We start from the raw sequence: 20,875 nt of genomic DNA, 5'->3' as shown, positions 1-20,875 counted from the left end.
ACATATATATAGAGAGAAATAAAATACCATAAGGTCCATTATTTGGGTCACATTATGACACCTATTGAAGTCTTACTTTGGCCTTACTATATGACATATTTTAATGACAATATAAATATATATTTTTAGAAAGCTAAGAAAGACTAATTTGATAATTTATCAACTTTTATATTATATTTAAATAGACAGTTGTGTTTTATACTCCCATCTTGAAATGTGATGCTCATAGTTCTGTAACAGTATGATATTTGTAGGTTAGAATAAATCATCAGTTATATTAACAAATTTGTGTTTACAGTGACTTGTATCTTGCTGTCTGCTGTAACAGCACATTGAAAAGTATTCTAAGGGCACAAACTATTAGAAAGATGGGTGTAGAAGCATTCTATATGTGCATGTATGTATATAAGCTAATTGAAGTATGCTGGTATAACTGGTTTATATTATTTGTTACACAGATCTATGCACATTCTTAGCTTTCCTCTACTATCTTATGATCCATCAGAAAATATTCTCAGCTAATTACATTAAGTAAAACATTCTCAGTCTGTGGGGTTTTTTTCTGATCTTATCATAAAAATCCCCATACTGATAGGTTTTACTGATAACGTAAGGGACATCTTGACGAATAGAGAAAAAATTGATGAGACCTATTAAAACACTGGAAATATAATAATGAATAGCTGCTGTGTAGCCTCAAAATGTATTCTGCCAAATCTCCTCACCTTCACCTCTAGAAACAAAGATGATGGGAAGATAATCTCTGTGCATTTCTATGACTATGTAAACACAATATTTTCCACATACTGAAATATTAAACAAGCTTTAAGAGATCTTTGTTCCATTTTCCTAAGTCCCAAACAAATTTCACATTAATAAAGTATTAATTTACAGAAGGGATAAAGAAAAACAAAGCAAATAAAAGCTTTTTTCCACCTATTGAAGGCTGTTAATAATGGATGGTTAAAAAACTCCTGCTGGCCTATTTCTTATTTTTTTTAATAGACTGCAATACAAATCAAACCATGCAATTTAATTCACCTGATACAAATCAGTGGTTTGCAAAAGAATACCTAAAAAATTGAAAATAAAATTATCAGAGGAGAAATAACTATTTATAAACTAGAATTCTACTCTGTGAAAAACAAGCATTAGGATATTCAGCTCTATGCAGCACTGCCTAAAAATGTTTCGTTCAGCTCCTTGTCATGCAAAGCTGCACTATCAGTGCAGGAAACTCAAGCATGCAAGGACTGCATATACAGGCTCCATTTAATTGTAGGTAGTCATCTTGTTAGCTTCATTTACAACCCTAAGCAAATTTTTATTTACACAACTTTTGCCACCAAACTCAGTGGAGCAGGCATTTCATCAGTGGATGTATTGGGTTTGCATGGCAAGGTTTTGATAGCTGGGGGGCTACAGGGGTGGCTTCTGGGCAAAGCTGCTAGAAGTTTCCCCCATGTCCAACGGAGCCAATGCCAGCCAGCTCCAAGACAGACCTGCTGCTGGCCAAGGTCAAGCTCATCAGCAATGGTGTTAGTGCCTCTGGGGTAATATAGTTAAGAAGGGGAAAAACTGCTGTGAAACAACAGCAGAGAGAGGAGTGAGAAGATGTGAGAAGAACAACTCTGCAGACACCAAGGTTGGTGAAGGAGGGGGAGGAGGTGCTTCAGGCACCAGAGCAGAGAGTCCCCTCCACCCCTCGGAGAAGACCATGGTGAGGCAGGCTGTCCCCCTGCAGCCCATGGAGGTTAATTGTGGAGCAGGTATCCACCTGCAGCCCGTGGAGGACCCAACTTCATAGCAGGTGGATGTGCCCCCAAGGAGGATGTGACCCCACGGAAAGCCCACACTGGAGCAGGCTCCTGGCAGGACCTGTGGCCCCTTGTAGACAGGAGTCCAGGCTGCAGCAGGTTTGCTGGCAGGGCTTGTGACCCTGTGGGGGACCCACGCTGGAGCAGTTCATGAAGAACTGCAGTCAGTGGGAGGGACTCACGTTGGAGAAGTTCATGGAGGACTGTCTCCCGTGGGAAAGACCCCACACTGGAGGAGGGGAAGAGTGTGAGGAGTCCTCCCCCTGAGGACGAAGGAGCAGCAGAGACAACGTGTGATGAACTGACTGCAACCCCCATTGCCCATCCCCCTGTGCTGCTGTGGGGGAGGAGGGAGACAAATTGGGAGTGAAGCTGATCCTGGGAAGATGGAAGGGGTGGGGGGGAAGGTGTTTTTTAAGATTTATTTTTTTTTCTCATTATCCTACTCTGATTTGATTGGTAATAAACTAATTTCCCCAAGTTGAGTCTGTTTAGCCTGTGACAGTAATTGTTGACTGATGTCTCCCTGTCCTTATCTGGCCCCACGAGCCTTTTGTTATATTTTCTCTCCCCTGTCCTGCTGAGGTGGGGAGTGATGGAGTGGCTTTGGTGAGCACCTGGCCTCCAGCCAGGGTCAACCGACCACAGTGGAAAATACAAGAGTTAATAAGGATGAATGGCAAAAAGATTAAAGTACAAAACTGAAAAGTGGAAACAAGGAAACTCATGAAGCAATAAAAATAATTTTATAATATACTAAGTTAATGACCCAGAGCTTAAACATATTTAATGTTGGAATTTAGACAAACCTTACTGTATAATCTCATCTAGCACTTACATTAAAGAAGCCATTGTTATGTATTGTTGGCTCCAATACTGTTTTCTTTTCTTTTCCAGCAGACACTTGTCGGGGGTTAGCCTAAGTAGAATGCATGTGTTTATGTACAGTTGATACCTGAAATCCATCCAAGGAATTTATACAGCTTCCGAGGTGCTCTAAGCAAGTACAGAAATAGAGATAAAAATGGAGAAGCCAATCTGGGCTAGTTGAGAATCCTTTCTCACTGGCCACAGGGAGAATGACCACAGTTTTGGCATCCATGTGGCTGCACAGAGGGTGAGTTAAGGTATGGTTTAGGTCAGCATGGCTAGGAAGCCGTATAACTTTCCAGAAATCTGGCATATGATTTATCTGTGTTCTGCTTTGTTATCTAGTCTGCTGATACAAAAGCACACATACTGCAAATAAACAAAGACTAGGATAAAATATTGTGCGTACTGGCCAATTAGTTTTCTTATCCACAGGGAAATAATTCACTTAAATCCAAAAGTTTTCCACTGCCACCATTTAAAAACAAACAAGCAGAATCTCAACCTCCTGCAGTTTACTGAATTCTGAAGCCTAGCTTAATGACTGATGTTTATCCCTGTAGTAACTCTGGTGTTGAGATCAATACTGTAACTCTTGCCTGAATCACAAAAACTTGTCAGACTTTAAAGGATATGTCAAAGTTCACATATATCTTACAATCCAATATACATTTTTAAAAGAGAAATATTTCTGTACATTGAAAATATGACTTGCAGACCAGATGGAGACAAAATTATTTTAGCTTAAATGTATATGTACTTTTCCCCTAAAGGGTATACAAAAGTCTGTGTGCGAATGGCACATAGTTACTGCTTACTGCTTAGAGATGTAGCCTAGTAGCTGATTAGGGCAATAGCAAACATGAAAAGATCCTTCCAGCCGTTGAGAAAAATCCTCTATGTTTGTATGTGCATTTAAAATTAAAATGCATAGAGCTTTTCAGATCAGTCAACACTGCAAAAGCTGGCAAGAAAAGTTCAAAAGTTCTTAATTTAGAGAATTTGCTGCTTTTAGGCAATCCCTTAGCCACCTAGCAACAGCACAAAGTGCATAATTCTTGGACACTTAAATTCACACCAGCTGAACAAGAGGGAGAATTGTAAACGTGCAAGATAGCTTGAGGACATTGTGACACCAGGGAGTCTTGTGGGCCAGACTGGGTAGGCCACATGTAAGGTAGGATGTAGTTAGTACAGAATAGAAGACATATGTCTTCTGCAACAACACAGATTCTCAAATACAGATCTCCACCTTCCCCACCTTTCCTGCTATCCTCAACACAGGCCTATCTGCATCACAGTCTTCCTCGCTGCAGCAAAAGTTCAAAACTCTTATCAACATGCTTGATGGCGTATATGTTTTCCAAAAGTCTCCCTCACAACTTTTATGATACATTTTGTATTGTATTAGACATGCTCAACCAGTGGCCTCCAGGTACCTCCTACAGAGAGGGCTCCAGTGGTGAGCTGATCCTAGAAAATGAAGTTTTGATATGCAGACATGCAGATGTAATCTTAGGGTATGAGAATACTGGTTTTCACACTAAGTAGTCTTGTACTTTCATTTAAATTCAAGAAAACTGAATTCTGAAAGAAGATTGTTACTCAAGCTAAGTAAAAGACCTGAACATGGACTGTATTAATTATTCTTTCAGATAATCCAAAACATGTAGAGTAATCTCGGTGCCTATAAATAGATATACCCAAAGATGTGTTTAAATTTCTGTGGACAAAAGACAGTCATGTGAATGTGAAGGAGAGGAAGCTGTAGCACAAGAATCTTTGCAACCCTTGTGTTTATACTTCTTTCACTGGCATGTAACTCTTCAATTGTTCCCTATTTTTCTCTCTTTTGACAAGTATTTATGTGTTTTTACAGCTATTATTTCCTGTTTTGAGCAAAACAGAACAAAAAATGTTGTGATTTAAAGCTTTTCATCTATGTTTCCTACTTCTCAGCAGCTGGAGTGCATAGGAGGAACCCTTCAGGGAACCCTTCATACTTTGGCAAACATCCAATATCCAACATTAATTAACATTCTTCACTATAAAAATCTCTCATATTATCACTCAACAAGCATCCTCTCCTACAGATACACTTCCCAGATCCTAAGCTTGTTGCTATTGTAGACAAATCTATCTCTTGAATTTTAACTGTAATAATGCTTATAGTTCTGGGGTATAAGTCATTCTAAGATAAAGTTCACTTAATAATAATAAAAATCTCACTGTGGTTTCCTCCACCTTACAGTTACCTTGTTGCACTTTGACTCTGTTTTTAAAGAATGAATTGAAAATCAAAATAACAATACAGGATATTTATCAGAGAGGTTGAATGCTTTCAGTATCTTAAGCACTGCTAATAGTAAGTTTTGTAGGGAAAGGAAATCCAGCTGAAGAAAATTTTTTTCCTTTAAGCATTCTTATATGCCCAAGTAATTGTCACTGTATCTGTAAAGTACACTTATTTGCCTATACCCTTCTCAATAAGATTATAGTATCTTCATATTAAAACATCAACTATTTTGATCAGGCTCTAAATATAATTCTCACTCTGATCTTGAGAGTTGCAGTGAGGTTGATAATGTACTAAATTCACCCTTTAAAAGGAAGCATGCAGTTACTTCTTTTCCTGAAGCTGTGTTAGCTCCTCTCAGCTTCAAAATCTTGCAAGTAAAGGTTGTACATGATGTTAATTAGGCTCTTTGATTTAGAAATTGTCCCAGAAATTCCTTACTGATTTTCCATACAGGTAAATACCTCCTCATTCAGGAAACGTCATAAAGACACAATTTGAAAATATCTAGGTCACAGTTTGCTTTCCAGCATGACCATAGATATATGACTATATCTAAACTACATCCTTCCATTATAAGTACTATTCAGATTCTAGCAATAGGTCAATAAGAAATACTTTTCCCATTTGTCAGAGTAATATTTCACCTCAGGAAGTCCAGGAAAGACTATAAGGTACTTTGCTGGTTTCCAGTTTTACAGATACCTTGAACTTTAGTTTTCCATACAAAAAAAAGACCAAAACCCAAGTGTTAAGTGGGAAAGTCTGATTCACATTTGAATCAGGTGCTGGACATTTCTCCAAAAACATGATCAGAAACATTTATTGTGAAGCCAAGCTTTGGGTCTGTTTAGTTGTATTTGTTTAGTTGAGTAAGACATCTGGCTTTTGATTATGTGCAAACTTTAACAGTTACGTAGAGACAACCTTGTTTTAGTTTTAGAATAAAGAAACTGAAAAAGACAGAGTCCTTCTGAAATCATTGCATTCAGCAATCAACTCATTCAGACCACTGAACTTCATAGGATGTCACTGCCTCACTTGAGATGGTGGCAAACTGTTCTATATATTCGATTAGGTTTGACTGTGATAAATGTTATTTGGTCTTTTTTTCATCATTTCTAGGAGTTGCAAACTGCATGAAGCAGCTGGCTCCAGTGTGATAAGGAGCTGACCTCAGGATTATACTATTTTCTGCAAAGAGGAGGAAAAAGAGCAAAGGTTGAAGTAATAGCTTCTAGATAGAAAAAGACCGCCAGTGTATCCATTTGTAAAGAAATAATTGATAATTTGCTCAATGGAAAGGTTCTCACTAGGTAAAACTGATTTGGCCAAATGTATTTACTTTGAAGTCACCTGGTACAAGTGGGAAAAATATTTTAAAAAAAATTGTTAGACAAATTTGGCATATTTCTTTCCTTGTGGAAGATCAGTATTTCCTGAATTCTCATATATGAAGAATTCAATGGATTTTACAAATTTTTTTCAATTTATTTATGTTGTGAAATGATTGGTGAAAGCCCTGTGATTAGGTCATCAGCATCAAAATCAAAAGCTGTTTCCTTCTAACTATTATAAAATAAACCAAATATGTAAGTTTTATGAATCTATGTTTCCATCACATTGCACATTGCACCATAATCCCTAGTGTCTGGGGGTGGGAGGAGAAACAAACAAAGATGCATGCAGGTCATGTGAGATATACCATGACTTGAAGGGAAATCAGTACTCTGGTTCTCCACAACAGCAGCCTTCTAGCTGCAAAAGTATGCAGTTTGGACAGAGAAGTAATAACAGAGGTCCAGGTCTTGGTACAGGGAACAGTAAAAGACAAGGTACAAATTTCAGAAAAACTTTAGGTTCTAAAGGAAGGGCATTATACCTAGATTATGTACATGATGATTCTTGTATGCTAGTTATCTTCCTAATGAAGGGAAAAAGAATGAAAAACATTATTTAGTAATACTTAAATATATAAAATGCAACAAACCCCCACGTGAGCTCAACTGACCATTTCATATGACTGGCAAAAGCAAACACAAAAGTTGCAAACATGACAAACTTATTTTAAAATTAAAACCCTTGAGAAAAAAATAAATCAATTGCTTTCTAAAAAAAAGATTCTAGCATCAGGAATCGTGCATGAAATTTTATTGGGAGCCAGTTCTGTTTGGGTTGCATATATTTGTGTTTGTGTAGCTCTGATTACTACTTTTTCATGAAGTGGAATCAAAAGGCTACTGAACTGTTCAATTTCCTCTGATGCTTACTGTTCTCTTACCTCAAACATATTCTTAATGACATCATGTTTGCCTGAGTTTTTTTGGAAAAGGCTATGATGTTAGAAACATGAAAATCCAAAAAGAAACAGTATTATTGTATGAGGAACAGGCACCTTGATTTCATGAAATAGAAACTTTAGGAAAGAGTTTTCTGTAAGCAAATCTTTAAAGGTGCTTTAAAGGTGTTGATGTTTCCATCAACATACTGTATATTTTCCTTCACAACAAGCTGTGTCTCTGTCCTGGTTTTGGCTGAGATAGAGCTAATTTTCTGTCTAGAGGCCAGTATAGTGCTGCATTTTGGATTTAGGATGAGAATAATGTTGATAACACACTGATGTTTTTAGTTGTTGCCAAGTAGTCAAGGACTTGTCAGCTTCTCATGCTGCCCTGCCAACAAGAAGGTGGGGGGCACCCAAGAAGCTGGGAGGGGACACAGCCAGGACAGCTGACCCAAAGTGGACAAAGGGATATTGCATACTGTATGACATCATGTTCTGTATACAACTGTTTATTTTTCGTGAACGTATGTTGGCTCATTGTCCTGGTTTTGGATGAGATAGAGTTAATTGTGTAGAGGCCAGGATAGTGCTGTGTTTTGGATTTAGTATGAGAATAACATTCATAACACACTGATGGTTTTAGTTGTTGTTAGGTAGTTGTAGTCTCTACACTAAGTCAAGGACTTTTCAGCTTCTCACGCCCTGCCAGGTGCACAAGAAGCACCAAATATGCAAAGGGATATTCCCTACCATAGAACATTATGCTCCATATATAGCTGGGGAAGCTAGCTGGGAGGTGGAATCGCTACTTGGAAACAGACCAGGCATTGGATTTTTTTTTTCCCCTTTTCCATGTGGTGAACAATTGCATTTGTGCATCGCTTGTATTATTGTTATTGTTATTATTGTTATTACTATTATTCTCTTTCTTTGTTATCCTATTATACTATCTATCTACACTCACGAGGTTTTTTTTTCCATTCGCCTCCTGATCCCCTTGGAGATGGAGGGGTGAGTGAGTGGCTGTGTAGTGCTTAGTTGCCTGCTGTGGTTAAACCACGGCAGTCTTATTTATTCTGGACAAGAGAGAAATTTACTTGTCTTCCCTTTTACCCAACTCTGGCAACCTAAATTTCTTTATTTGCCTCAGCTTCTTTTTTCAGATGGTACTTGCCTAATGTAAAGATATGAAAAAAACTTCTGTATGCTATCTGTGTATGTATATATGTCACCATATAAGAAAATGCCTTTGTCTTAATTTCCCAGAACCCAAATCTTAGCATAGCATTATTTTCAATGTCTTATCTTTTTGGCTACTCACGATGGCTTTTGTTTTTATTCATGGTTACATCCTTGTTCCATTCTTCCTCCATCTACAATTGCTTTTGCATGACTGCCAGTTTCTTGGGTAGATATATAGGTTCTATGTAGCTTTATCAATTTACCTATATCACTTTGTTCAGTAAATCTAAAAGAAAATTCTTAGGAAGGAAGTGAAATCAGTACCAATTTGCCTTGCTTCAACAGTTAATATCTGCAGTGATTCAGCAGCTGCTATGTCAGCAATCCTCTCTGTAACTGAGGTGGGAATCTCTGAGAGTGGCAGGGCAAACAGCTGAAACTGAAACCGCCATCTTCTCCCATTTTAAACTCTCCTTACTCATGAATTGGCTGTGTCTATCTTGTCAGTCTCTAGGGTTTGTATTTCCATCAAATCACAGGCTAGATGCTTCCAAGCATTTTATTTTCTTAGGTGGGAATACTATTATCACTCCATTTTCATGACATACTGTGTGATATTAAAACAATCCCTCCACTTTTAGATTTTTAAAGATAACTACCACCATCGTTCCTCAAAAATTCAGTAAAACAGTACATGTAAGAGTACATGTAAGGCAAACACATTTAGAAAAAATCCTCTATATTCCTCACTGGAAAAGATTGCCCAGAGAGGATGTGGAATTTCCATCCTTTGGCACTTATGATATTTGACTGAAAAGGTATTGAACATGTCTACTGTGGCATTATTTAAAGTTGCATGGCACCTTGTGGGGGTTCTCGTCAAAAATGTATTGTGCTTACCAGAAGTTAGCATTTTGAAGAAAAAAATCAGATTGTGAGAAAATGTCTCAACTACCAAAAATGATTTTTTTTTTTCAATACTACTTTTTATTTTACCACTGGGGATAAAATACTTTATTTGCACATTAAAAAACACCATTTGTGGTTATAATAATGAGCTCATTTTAAAAATGAAAAGAAGTAAAAGATAGAGGACTAAATAGCCTGTAGCTTTTCTAAGGAGAATAAGCAAAAATCCCCTCCTCTGAACGAATTATTACCCTCTAAAATCAATTCTTTTTTAAAACATAAAAGGGAAAACAATCTTTTTCACTTTTACCATATAAAGCAAGCAAACAAAATAATTCTGTTTCTATACTTTGGGCCAAATCAGCATTTAGATACATAAGTACAAAGATAAACTTAATTAATTACCTATGTATAATGACTCCTTGAAATTCTAATCTCCACAGCTCAGTTAGCTAGATGGTACATATTCAATGTAATTTAAAAACTGTTTAATGAAGATGTATTTCTAATTTATAACATGATTGTTTAATTACAGGCCAGTGAATGTAATTACATTTTCTGCTTAAGCATAGAACCTTCTTACAGCTCAGACATTAATAAAAGCACTGTCATTATACTCTTTAGTATTAGTCAATGGAAATGCTCTGAAATTTGGTATATTACATAGATTGTGTTTGTATAAAATAAAAGGAAAGACAAGCACTGTATTATGTTTATTATATGTGAGTTTTAGTATATTTTAAGTGTGAATCTATTGTATCAATCTTGTCTAGCTAGTATGAGAGTTAAAATTATGTATTAACAGTCTAGTAAAATATTATTTTTCTGTTCTCAGCGTTTGTCTTTCAGCACTAATTAATACAATCTTTGCAGCCTCACCCTTACACTTCAGTCTGTTACAAACACACTTTTCCCAGCTTGCTTGTTCTCATCAATATCCCTTTTTTCATGTTTCCAGAGGTCTGTGGTATCACTTTAGAAAAAGTAAAATAAACACAAAAAAACACTGGACAAACAATTGAGGAAAGTACAATTAAAGGAATAATTTTGAAATCAGACTATTGAAATTGCAAATATTCTAGCCATTATTGCTCAAATCATCATGAGTTGCACGTGCTGATTGCCAGCACTAGCCACTTGACTGCACATTCACGACAGAAGGGAAGTCAGTCAGGACAAATAGGAATAACATTTTGTGAAATGAGAGTGGCTGTGGTATTTCAGACTAAAGCTCCATCTAGTCTGGCAGCCAAAGAGGATACCCAAGAAGCAGTGATAACAAGGTAAACATATTTGATATGCGCCCCAAGTACCTTCCTGACCAATTAGGAGAAGCAAACGCAAATGGCTCTCAAACCTAACTCAGAAGTCAAATACCAGACCAGATCAGGACAGCCACCAAGCTGTGTTTCTTTCAAGTGCACTAGCCATCACCTGTAAAGCACCGTTGCTCTGCATTTACTCACAAACTCTTGCTAAGAAGATCCACCACCATATCAATAGTTGCATTCTCAAATACTGTGGCCTCTTACTGATGTTACTACATTTGTTATCACCAGCTAGGAAAAGCTGGTTTTAGTAGTGTGAACAGAAATGATGGCAACCTGATATATCAACCCTGTTACCCACTCTAGTATATATGGAAACTTTATCCAGACCTGTATCCACTGTTTTCTTTTCCACCTGGTCTACAGATATCTCTTCGTGGAGGAATGTGAGAGCGCACTTTCCACCTTCTACTGAACCCTCTTAGTTACATACTACTAAAAGAAAGGTTGACATCCTAAGTATTCATTTTATATATCTAAGCAACAATAGTGCACACATAAAAATATACAGCATGACAGAAACTTGATAAATACTAAATGTATGAAATCTACTCTCAACTTGCAATTTTACTAGCTTAAGCAGCTACTGCAAATTCACTCTGTTCTGATGCTGACATTAAACTACATGGGGGAGTCCACACAGTAAACCACTTCAACCAAATTGCATTTAAAACACTGAAAATCCCATCCCTTATCACCAACAAAAGTGTTTCCCAGAGACTGGATTATTTTCTATCAATATACCTCAAACTAAAGTAAGATGAGCAGCAATTTCAGTTTTTATAGGAACATGATGGAACCTTGAATCACCTGAAGTTTTGAGAATTTCCCAGACTTTTTTTTTGCTAAACCAAGCTTCTCAGAGAAGGTCAAAGAGATTTTTGAACTCCGGAGTCAGGTTTTATTTTAGAAACTAGAACACAAGCATCTTAGCAGAGGAAGATCAGTATTAATCGTGTAAGAAAAAGTAGAAATAAAAAGATATATTAAGAAATTTTCCCACTTGCCCATTGTGTCATTGAAGAGAATTAGTCAAACTCCATGACTTTTAGGGTCACTGTAATTGACACACAACTACCTCTGGGTATCTAGGAAGACTCTCCTTCTCTGCCACTTCTGTGACAAGGCAGTATCCATATTCTGCTCTTTTCAGGGGTCTCCTTGCTGTCCTACAGGCTTCCTGCACTCTTACACACTCTGCTTTTTCTCCTGACCTACCCTGCAGTCTGGAAGAGCAGTTGCTCTCAAGCAAAGAAGATATCTCCACCCAAATCTATCATCCCTTTTTCAGGAAATATACTCTAAGAACTGAAAACAAACAGGTAAAAAAATAGTATCTTCTCCATGTTAATTTCTAGGGTTTTCATCTTTTTTTCCCTAGGAAAATTGGGATACTTCTACATTTTTTGCTGTTTAAGGTACATTTTTATTCCTTTCTTTCTTTCCATGATGCTGACATGTGGGATTGTCAAATATCATGCAGAAGCTTATCTTAGAAATGGCTAATTCCCCTGTTATTATATGTATAAGTAATTCCTTCAAAATACTATAAAGCCTTGCATGGCATTGATATCGGACTGTTGATCTGGCTATTCCTTTCCTTTTTTTTCTCCATTTGCTATTCTCCAGTCACATCCCTTACCGGCAGAGTTTTCAGAAAGCCTTCCACTATTGGAACATGCACTATTTTTCTAGTATTCTTGAACAGAGATAACCTATTTCCCCAGCACAAGGACACACAGCTCCTGGAGTTATGCTAGCCTATCAGGTCATTTTAATTTCTGTGCCTTTGCTCCAATTACCTATGCATTGCATCAGAATTCAATATCATGTTTCTTACTGAATGCTGAGGGAAAGTATCTTATTTACTATTTTACTATTCCAACTGTCTTTTATTTCTATGGATAAAGAACACCTGCTAATTTGATTTCCTTTCATTTGCAAGTCCTAACATACATTCAGTTGTTATAATTCTCTTGTATCCTTAAAGTCTCAATTACTCCCCCAGTGCCTTGTCCCTACAAGCAATTTTCTTGTTGATCAATGGTTTAATCTACCAATTATAAACTCCCTGGCTATTCCCAATCACTTTATTTTCTGCTGGCTATCCATTCCATTTCATCTGCAAACTTCCCCTATGTTTTTTGTCCCCTTTCTCTCTTTCTGTGTCCCAGGAAGTTTTGAAACAGCCAGCTTAATGAAATTCCAAGCTTCTTACAGAGACCATTCTCTATTCTACAACAGAGGAGATTCTTTGGGAAATCTGCAGGCAATTAACAGTGTTTTCTGAGAGCTAAATCAAAGTACTCTATATGAAAATGCCTGCATTTTCTGAGTATGTTATCACATTTCTTCAACCAGTGAAGGATAAACCTGTCTTGAAAGACACAAATTCTGCAATAACTGAAATTTTGTCAGCCATCTTATTAATGTGAGTTTCCTAGAGACTAGGAGACAAACACTAACGTCTGGTCTTTACTAAGATAGATATTCTGATAAAACAGTCACTTCTTTAGTAATTTGGCAAACTCTTTGGCAAGATCCACTGAAGTACATGAAGGACAAAAATATAGTAATGTATAGCATTTCTTTCTTTGCACTTTAAAAAGTCTCCTGTAATTTTCCAGTGGGAAACAGAGTGATATCTTGTGTAAACTGATCCCTTCAGATAGCCTGAGACACTTTCTAATGACTTGCACAGTCCACATTGGAATTGCATACATATTTTTTTTTTTCAGCATAGAGTATTTCCTGAAAAACCAAGCGTACGTTTAACCTTTTGTTTGGCATAAGTGGAAAAAACATTACCTTCTTTGTCCAAAAATATGCAAAAAATAACATTATAACATAAATACACCACAAGTTCAGGTAAAGATGAGAACATGGCCTGCTGTAAATCTTGTCTGAGTTACACAACACCTGCTGCATATAAAGCATCATTTTCCATAGGAGCATGTGTTGTTAATGTTGATGTGAAACAGGAGACACAGAAAACTTAAAATGTCAAGCCAACCAGTTGTCTCATGTAATAATAGATGAAAGTTACAGAAAATTTTATCTGATAAATAATATTCTTCTCAAAACTCAACAACTGTAAATAAAAATAGTGTAGACATACAGACACTTTTAAAAATACAATTCTATTAAACATCATTTCAGTCCCTGGGGAACAAAACAGCTCTTTCAACAGCACCTTTTCCCAACTTCAGGCACAAATCAATCCTCAATGAAACTTACTGGCATAGTGGAATGTCATCTTTGATGATGCATCTTCCTCCATTTTTGCAGTATTCTTCAGGACAAACTGCAAACACAAAAGTAAAAATTATAATTTAATTTTACTCCCCCTCATTATTATATTTGTCGTTGCCTGATTTTCAAAATGGCGGAATATTCACACCTGTCATTTTGGGTGCTTAGCCCTTCCAAAAACTCTTCCTTTAGACCGTGATTTGGTGATACAAGCATCAAGTCATAAATACATTGCAGTCAATGAAGCTTATAGAAATCTTGGTGCTCCACTTGAACAGGCTTATAATTTTTGTCAAGTCAGAGTTTCCTTTGATTCCAGAAATGGAGTTTTTGCTACTTATTCAATTTTCAAACAAATAGGATGGATAAAATAAAAGCCAAAAGAACTGAACTTTTTAATTAGTACCTGTCTACTTTATTATTAATAGCTTTTATATAGAGGTGATGAACAGACACTTACTGCTGTGTCACCAGTCTTCTTATTAAAGATGTCCAGAATTTTAACACTTAGAATCACATTCCCATAAGAACTAGAGAAATCAGTCTTGAAAAGAGTAAAGGTGTTTAAATAGAGGGGGATGTCAGTGATATACTGTTATCAACTTTTGACATCCCTTAACATGGATTTCCACATCATAACATTTAGTTTTACTGAAGTTTAGTTTTACATCCCTACAGCAAGAAAAACTCAAAATCAAAAATGAACCCCCTCAATCTTCTTTAGTAAGAAAAGAACTGGTAAAATACAAATTAGACCTAAAGAATTTTGGATATATGCCACATAAAATTGTTTGCTGAAGCATATAAACAGTGCTATTTGGTGTGTATACCTCCAGTTTTAAGAATAAATTTTGGAAAGTAAATTACTTAAAAGATCTGCTTTCTGACAAAATAGTGGAAGACTTGTAATTTACTGTCATGCAAGTCTATTAGTTTATGTTCTATATTCTTCTTATATTCTATATTATCTTATGTTCAATTCTATTGAATTAATTTCTGAATATATTTCTTTTAATTTAAAATACTACTTATAAATCAAATTTACCAAGTAGCTATTCTCTCTGCATTGTAAAATTGGTAATATTTAATGTTAAATATGACCTCATCTCTCACATTTAAAAAAAAAAAAAGTTTAACAAATGTACATAATGAACACAATACTGGTGGGCAAATTTCACTCCTAGAGAAACAAGTTGATGCCTCCTACCAAGAAGTGAATGTAAAAATTTTAGTATGTTAATAAACATTTAAAATACTATAATGAATTATATTATGACAATACATGCTATATATTGTGAACATTAATACATAACTTATAATAAATTATAAAACCAGAGAGTTAAATTCTCAGCTAATGCAACTTCGCCAAAGTCGGGGGGAATACTGGTATCGCAGAACTGGCCCAGAGTTCGTAACTGGCTTGGGGTAGAACTGCAGTAGCTTTGTGTCACTGAATGGGATGCTTTGAATCTAAATCTAATTATTTATATTATCGTCTATGTTTCTGCTAGTTTTTGTTAATAAAAATATGATTCAGGCTAGATGTGTACTATTGTTCTATTCCTACCTTTCTCCATCATTTTCCTATTGCAAATCAAACCTGAATATTGTGGGAAATGCACTGTGCTAAAACAAATGTTATATATCTTGTTTTATTTTCCAACCTGGATTTCTGTTACACTTAAAAAACCCCAAACAAAAAATCCTATTAACTCAGAAATGTGAGTTATTCAATTGGCTAAAATCAAGATAGTGCCTTAATTAGTATACTACAGAGACTTAACTAAGACATTAACTAAGCATATTATTCTCCATCTTTTTCTCACCATTTTATCTGTGTCATACTTTCATCAGGAAAATTCATGCCTGATGCAATTTGATTAAGTTTTTGCAGAGGGAATTCAGTCAAGTTTGAGGACTGCCTGAAGATTCAGTAGGAAATTACTGTACTTTTTTCTTTCAAATCATATTTTTATGCAAAACTAAGTACCTGAACAGCTGGACTCATCAAGGCTGAAATCAATGCAGTCTGCAATGCCATCACAACGCTGGGAGATTGTTATACATTGATTAGTTGATGCACATAGCAAAGAACCATTGAAACAATCTTTAATGGCTGAAACAAAAAGTAACAGGACAGTTATTATCAGCTATGTTTCTTTTTCTCACTGTTAAAAATCTACCAGAATACTTGATTTGTACTATAGTGTATAAACTTGGGTCTGTGTGACCTCTACAAGCTTTCATCTTCAAAGACATACAACTTTACAATTGAGTAGATAAATAAGTAAACAAACACAGACCACAGATGTTACAGAAGTTGGATTTTCCCATATTATATTTGTGAAGGAGAGCAGGGTGTATTTACTTAAAATGTTGACAGGCTAAGATGCAAAACCCCAATGAAAACCCATAAAAAGATATCACAAAACATAATTAAGTCTTATTCATAACCTAGTTTTAAAATGATGGAATAATTAAAAAAAAAAAAAAAAGACATTGTATAGTTAACTTCTATTACAAGAAACCAGATACTAAGAGATTGTTAACATATGAAAAATAGAGAAATACTATATTGAAAAATCTAAACTTGCACATCTTTTTCATTCTTGAGTATTCAGTTATATTTTCTGTGTTTGTCCAGTAGAATTAGGAGGGGGAGATCTTACTGGAATCACATAAGCCTTCAGGTACTGAATTATTCCTGAGTCACTGATCTACATGATATACCTGATGGTCTGCAGAGTCCTGTAGAGTATAACAACATTATGTCATTTTGTCTCACACAACATTCTCTTATGCTGCCTTGAACTATTGGCTTTTAAGGTTTTTGTTTAGCTAATTTAAACTGAACTCTGTCACCAATACACTGACGCAAATCAGAGGGAACTCTTCTGACTCCATTGGAGTGAGATACATTCACATTAGCTTGAGAGTTTAAAGTGAGAGCAACAACCTAAGAATATTAAAAATACCCCACTGCTCTATCTAAATTTCATAATGCTTTCCTACTCCTGGGTTCAAGAGCCAGTGTACACAGCACTGTACTCCCAGATTGGATGGCCAGGCTGCTGTAAGATATATCTCTTCTACCCTTAGATATACAGGCTCTTTAGGAAGGACAGGCAGGGCAGATGAGGAGGGAGTGTTGCCCTCTATGTCAATGACCAACTGGAGTGCATGGAGCTCCACCTGGGGATGGTTGAGGAGCAAACTGAGAGCCTATGGGTCAGGATTAAAGGGAGTGCTGGGGCAGGGGACATCATAGTGGGGGTCTGCTACAGGCCACCTGACCAGGGGGACTGAGCAGATGAAGGCCTCTATAAGCAGATAGGAGCAGCCTCATGTTCACAAGCCCTTGTCCTTATAGGGGACTTCAAGCACCCTGACATCTGTTGGAGGGACAATGCAATGCACAAGCAATCCAGGAAGTTCCTGGAATGTGTTGATGATAACTTTCTCCTTTGAGTGATAGACGTGCCCATGAGGAGAGGTGCCATGCTGGACCTTACTCTCACCAATAAGGAGGGCCTGATAGGGGATGTCAAGCTCAAGGGCAGCCTTGGCTGCAGTGACCATGAAATAGTGGAATTCAAGATCCTCAGGGCAGCGAGGAGGGCGCACAGCAAGCTCACTACCCTGGACTTCAGGAGAGCAGACTTTGGCCTCTTCAGGGATCTGCTTGGTAGAATACCATGGGACAAAGCCCTGGAAGGAAGAGGGGCCCAAGAGAGCTGGTTAGTATTCAAGGGTCACCTCCTCCAAGCTCAGAAGCGATGCATCCCAACAAAGAGAAAGTCAAGCAAAAACACCAAGAGGCCCCCGTGGATGAACAAGGAGCTCCTGGGCAAAGTCAAACAAAAAAAAGGAAGCCTACAGAGAGTGGAAGCAAGGGCAGGTAGCGTGGGAGGAATACAGAGAAACTGTCCGAGCAGCCAGGGATCAGGTTAGGAAAGCCAAAGCCCTGATAGAAATTAGTCTGGCCAGAGATGTCAAGGACAACAAGAAAAGCTTCTATAGGTATGTTAGTGATAAAAGGAGGACAAGGGAAAATGTGGGTCCCCTCTGGAATGAAACAGGTGACCTGGTTACCCAGGATATGGAGAAGGCTGAGGTACTCAATGACTACTTTGCCTCAGTCTTCACTGGCAAATCCTTGAGCCACACTGTCCAGGTCACAGAAGGCAGAGACTGGGAGAAGGCAGAACTGCCCACTGTAGGAGAAGATCAGGTTCGAGAATATCTAAGGAACCTGAAGGTGCACAAGTCCATGGGACCTGATGAGTTGCATCCGCGGGTCTTGAGGCAACTGGCGGATGAAATGGCCTGGCCACTCACCATCATATTTGAGAAGTCCTGGCAGTCTGGCGAAGTTCCCGCCGACTGGAAGAGGGGGAACATAACCCCCATTTTTAAGAAGGGTAAAAAGGAAGACCCAGGGAACTACAGGCCGGTCAGTCTTACCTCGGTGCCTGGCAAGATTATGGAGCAGACCCTCCTGGAGACCATGCTTAGGCACATGGAAAATAAGGAGGTGATTGGTGACAGCCAACGTGGCTTCACTAAGGGCAAATCATGCCTGACAGATTTGGTGACCTTCTATGATGGGGTGACAGCGTTGGTGGATAAGGGAAGGGCAGCTGACATCATCTACCTGGACTTGTGCAAGGCATTTGACACTGTCCCGCATGACATCTTTGTGTCTAAATTGGAGACATGTGGATTCAATGGATGGACGACTCGGTGGATAAGCAATTGGCTGGATGGTCATATTCACAGAGTTGTGGTCAATGGCTCAATGTGTCCAAGTGGAGAACAGTGATGAGTGGCACTCTTCAGGGGTCGGTGAAGAACCGACCGACACTGTTTAACACCTTTGTCGGCGACATGGACAATAGGATCAAGTGCACCCTCAGCAAGTTTGCTGATGGCACCAAGCTGTGTGGTGTGGCAACACACTGGAAGGAAGGGATGCCATCCAGAGGGACCTTGACAGTTTTGAGAGGTGGGCCCATGCAAAGTTCAACAAGGTCAAGTGCAAGGTCCTGGGGGCCCCAGTACAAGAAAGACATGGACCTGTTGGAGAGAGTCCAGAGGAGGGCCATGAAGCTGATCAGAGGGCTGGAGCACCTCTCCTATGAGGACAGGCTGAGAGAGTTGGGGTTGTTCAGCCTGGAGAAGAGAAGGCTCTGGGGAGACCTTAGAGCAGCCTTCCAGTACCTGAAGGGGCCTACAGGAAAGATGGTGAGGGACTGTTTATCAGGGAGTGTAGTGACAGGACAAGGGGTAGTGGGTTCAAGCTGAAGGAGGGTCGATTTAGATTAGATGTTAGAAAGAAATTCTTCACTGTGAGGGTGGTGAGGGACTGGAACAGGTTGCCCAGAGAGGTTGTGGATGCCCCCTCCCTTGAAGTGTTTAAGACCAGGTTGGATGAGGCTTTGGGCAACCTGGTCTAGTGGAGGGTGTCCCTGCCCATGGCAGGGGGGTTGGAACTAGATGATCTTTAAGGTCCCTTCCAACCCAAATCATTCTATGATTCTGTGATTCCTTTTCTGCTCTCCATTCCCCTGATCACTCAGTCTGGCTGAACAGGTTGTGGCAGGCTGAAAAAAAACCAAGATGTCAGCATCACTCCACACTTGTAATATATCCTACCATCTATCTTTTATAATCTTCAGCTTTCCCAAAAGTAACTGACAGTGTCATGCCCTCTGCTGCACTTTCCTAACCAATACTTATTTTGTTTGCAATCAGATCCAAATCCTGGACACCCTTTGCAATTTGGGATGATGTCCCAATGGTTTTTGAACCAGTTTTATAAGTGGTAATTTGCACACAAATACCCAGTCTGTAAACATAATTACATAATTACATGTTCAGACTAGAACTTCAACAGAAAAAAGGTTGGAAATTTGACATAAAACATATTCTTCTTATGTGCTTAAGACCTTTTTTTCCTGTGCGTCTTTTTTGAGGATGCTGTAAACTATGTGGATATAGAGTACTGCTTGTGGCTTGTCATACATGTCATGACTAATACGGAGATTCATTTCCTGAACTCTGACTTGCATTGAGGGTTGTGGTAAGAAAAGAAAGTCTCATTTAGGCCTCTATTATTTCCCCTAGCCCTGGGCTGGCTGTTGGACTCATACCTGAGGATAAAACATAAGAATTTCTAATTATTTTTGGTCCATTTATATCTGTTGATCATCAAAGTGATTTTGACATGTCCCTTTACCTTGATCAAGCTTATTGCACTGAGATTTTATGCCGCTTACAGAGGCAAGAGTCATAGCAATCGATCTAACTGCTGAATACTTTGCACAGATTCAGCATTTAAGACAGAAAGGACGACACTAAGTTATTGGTGCCAAGGTAAAGAATGTTAAAAGGATATTTAAAAAACAATGTTATTTCTCTTATTGCATTGAAACTACAATTAATATCGCTTACTGTTAGCACAGTAAGCTACAAGTAGCCTCAAATTTCCCCAACTAGTTATTTACTTTCATGAGAGGTCTTCAGGTGTTTTTGGGATAAAGATATTAAATGGAGGCATTAACAACAGTGAAGACACAAAAATGAAAATATTATCTTTTTGCCTATATTTCATTTTCTGAGACAAAATTAAATCTATAGAAATTATAAAAATATCACAATCCCTTTGAAAATATATTATTTTTAATATTTAATAGCTATTTTGAATTTACCAGGACCACAACAGATACATTTTAGTGCGCTACAGAAAACTGAGAAATCATTTTTTATTCATTGCTGTTAGCACTTCAGTCAGATAGAGTTGGGGCCTATGGAAAAGTAATGTATATACCCCATTGGTGCTAATATATTTGCTTTACATCTTTACCATTGTAATCAGGCAATTTAAAAGGAAATTAAAAAATTAGATTAAATAGATAAGATAAAGTACCCCTCACTA

The 20,875-nt window shown here is 37.8% G+C and overlaps 1 protein-coding gene across 1 annotated transcript in view; it reads right to left on the bottom strand.

Annotated features, from left to right (window-relative positions):
- MALRD1 (MAM and LDL receptor class A domain containing 1) overlaps positions 1-20,875 on the bottom strand; it is a 283,169-nt gene that overhangs the window by 36,118 nt on the left and 226,176 nt on the right. The window contains exons 34-35 of the mRNA XM_075746327.1: positions 15,929-16,054; positions 13,924-13,990 (exon numbers count right to left, since the gene is read on the bottom strand). Coding sequence (XP_075602442.1) covers positions 13,924-13,990; positions 15,929-16,054 — 193 coding nt within the window. The remainder of the gene's footprint in view (positions 1-13,923; positions 13,991-15,928; positions 16,055-20,875) is intronic.

This window comes from Balearica regulorum, chromosome 2, assembly GCF_011004875.1.
Source record: "Balearica regulorum gibbericeps isolate bBalReg1 chromosome 2, bBalReg1.pri, whole genome shotgun sequence".
NCBI lineage: Eukaryota > Metazoa > Chordata > Aves > Gruiformes > Gruidae > Balearica > Balearica regulorum.
The sequence above is the reverse complement of the archived record's forward strand: the minus strand, read 5'-3'. Positions and strand labels throughout refer to the sequence as shown.